The following is a 1,843-nucleotide window of genomic DNA, read 5'->3' on the forward strand; positions in this document are numbered from 1 at the left end:
ATACATGTATGTATATATACAGAATTTTATCATTATATTTTTAATATATTTTTAATGATTTTATTATTAATTTCATTTTTCTAATATTTTTTAATTCTTACATAACTTTCTCTTATTTTTTATTTAAAATATTTAAATAAATTATTTATTTATTTTTATTATTTATTTTATTTAATGATTTTTATTTAAAATTATTTTAATATAAATTAAAAAAAAATAACACACGACAAAATAAGAATGTATATGTATGCTATCTTACATATATAAGACATATATATAATAGAAAAAATGTAACACAGAATTATTTTTATATATTTGAGAATTATAAGACAATATTAATTTTTGAGCAGCATAGGTTATCATGCGATGCCAAGTATGCAGAGACTGCACCTACATGTAATAAGCACGGATTTTAATAGTCCTTTTCTTAAAACTAAATATCATTGGAACTCCTTTACGACACCATTCTTTTTACATTCGCAAGGTTTGTCATATGTTTATTTATATTATAATTTACATATAAAAGCATATTGAATTTTAGATGTATGCCGTCAGTTGCGCATAGACGGCAAAATCGAAAAGATTTCTCCGCAGGTGTGTACAGACTATCTGAACACAAAATTGAAGTGTCACAAATGTTCGACGCAGCCAAAAAATATGCCACATTTAAAAAGACATTTGTTAACACACATTGGTAAAGCCATGAAAAGCGTATAATGTATAAATATGTAATTTAAAACTTCTGTATAATAAAACAACGTATAAATTATCTTTAGAAAATAAATTCTTTTTTTGTATCTTTGTGACTTATTTATAAGCTTACAACCTTGAAACAGTGTAATGCATAACAAAAAGAAGTGTATAATATTATTGCATATATATCTAAAATATGACATTTTTACGTTGCATAAAAGATATATAAATTATGTTTCTTATAATTATAATATTGTATGTATCGCATTAAGGACATTTTTTTGGAATGGGACATGAAAGATAATAAGACATGTTTATGCGATAGTTCGGAAGATTTATTCGGAATAAATTTGATGTTATTCTTAATACATCTTGGCGCCTAATATCAATTATATTCTAACTATTTACAAAGTCTTCTCGTAGGTTGCGCAAGTGTATATTGACAGTATTTGTGTGTTGTGTGCGTGTGTGTGTGTTATGTGTAGAGTGTGTTACATTTAATCTGTATACATTTAGTAATACTGCAATCAATAGTTGAACGTTTCTGCTGCATCGAAACAGTAGGCATCTAAACATCCGCAAGACTTTGTTGTTATTACTTGCGTTGTTTCGCAGATCATAAACGATATCGTAACAGTGTAAGAATTTCGAATTAAGTATACGTCTCCTCTGAAAAACTTCTAATCTAGTTAAATTAGTTATATCTCTTCTCTTAATAAACGTAGCGCCTTGGTGTGTCCCCTTACGAAGTCACATCCAAACCGATTATTTCGCTATGATATAGTATAGTGAGAGGGGAAGGTCCGAAACGTACGGACCGAAGGGCGGCAGGAATCTCAGGTACAGTGCCGGACAAACAACAGAGACATCCGACAATGTTCCTTTTTCGGAAAAATCGAAACGCGCCGTTGGATACCCCTCGAAGAAGACGTGCGCGCGCACGTTCTCATCTGAAAGTTTGCAACGCCTACACGAAATACAGGATCTGCAAAGTTTCTCCGCGATGAAAACGACGCGCGCAATCCGTTCTCCCTATCTCGTATACAAAAAAGAAGAAAAAGACTTCGAGATACGAGATAAGTGATCGGACATTGTATAGTACTGTTTCTCTCTCTCCCCGGAAAAGAAGCACAACGTCGATGTGTGATAT

General features: G+C 30.9%; 1 protein-coding gene across 1 annotated transcript in view; it reads left to right on the forward strand.

Annotated features, from left to right (window-relative positions):
- LOC105620378 (aprataxin) overlaps positions 1–717 on the forward strand; it is a 3,948-nt gene extending 3,231 nt beyond the window's left edge. The window contains exons 2-3 of the mRNA XM_012201877.1: positions 351–484; positions 542–717. Of these exons, the coding sequence (XP_012057267.1) occupies positions 351–484; positions 542–717 (310 nt within the window). The remainder of the gene's footprint in view (positions 1–350; positions 485–541) is intronic.
- Positions 718–1,843: the final 1,126 nt, after the last annotated feature.

Source organism: Atta cephalotes (assembly GCF_000143395.1).
Source record: "Atta cephalotes unplaced genomic scaffold scaffold00025, whole genome shotgun sequence".
Lineage (NCBI taxonomy): Eukaryota > Metazoa > Arthropoda > Insecta > Hymenoptera > Formicidae > Atta > Atta cephalotes.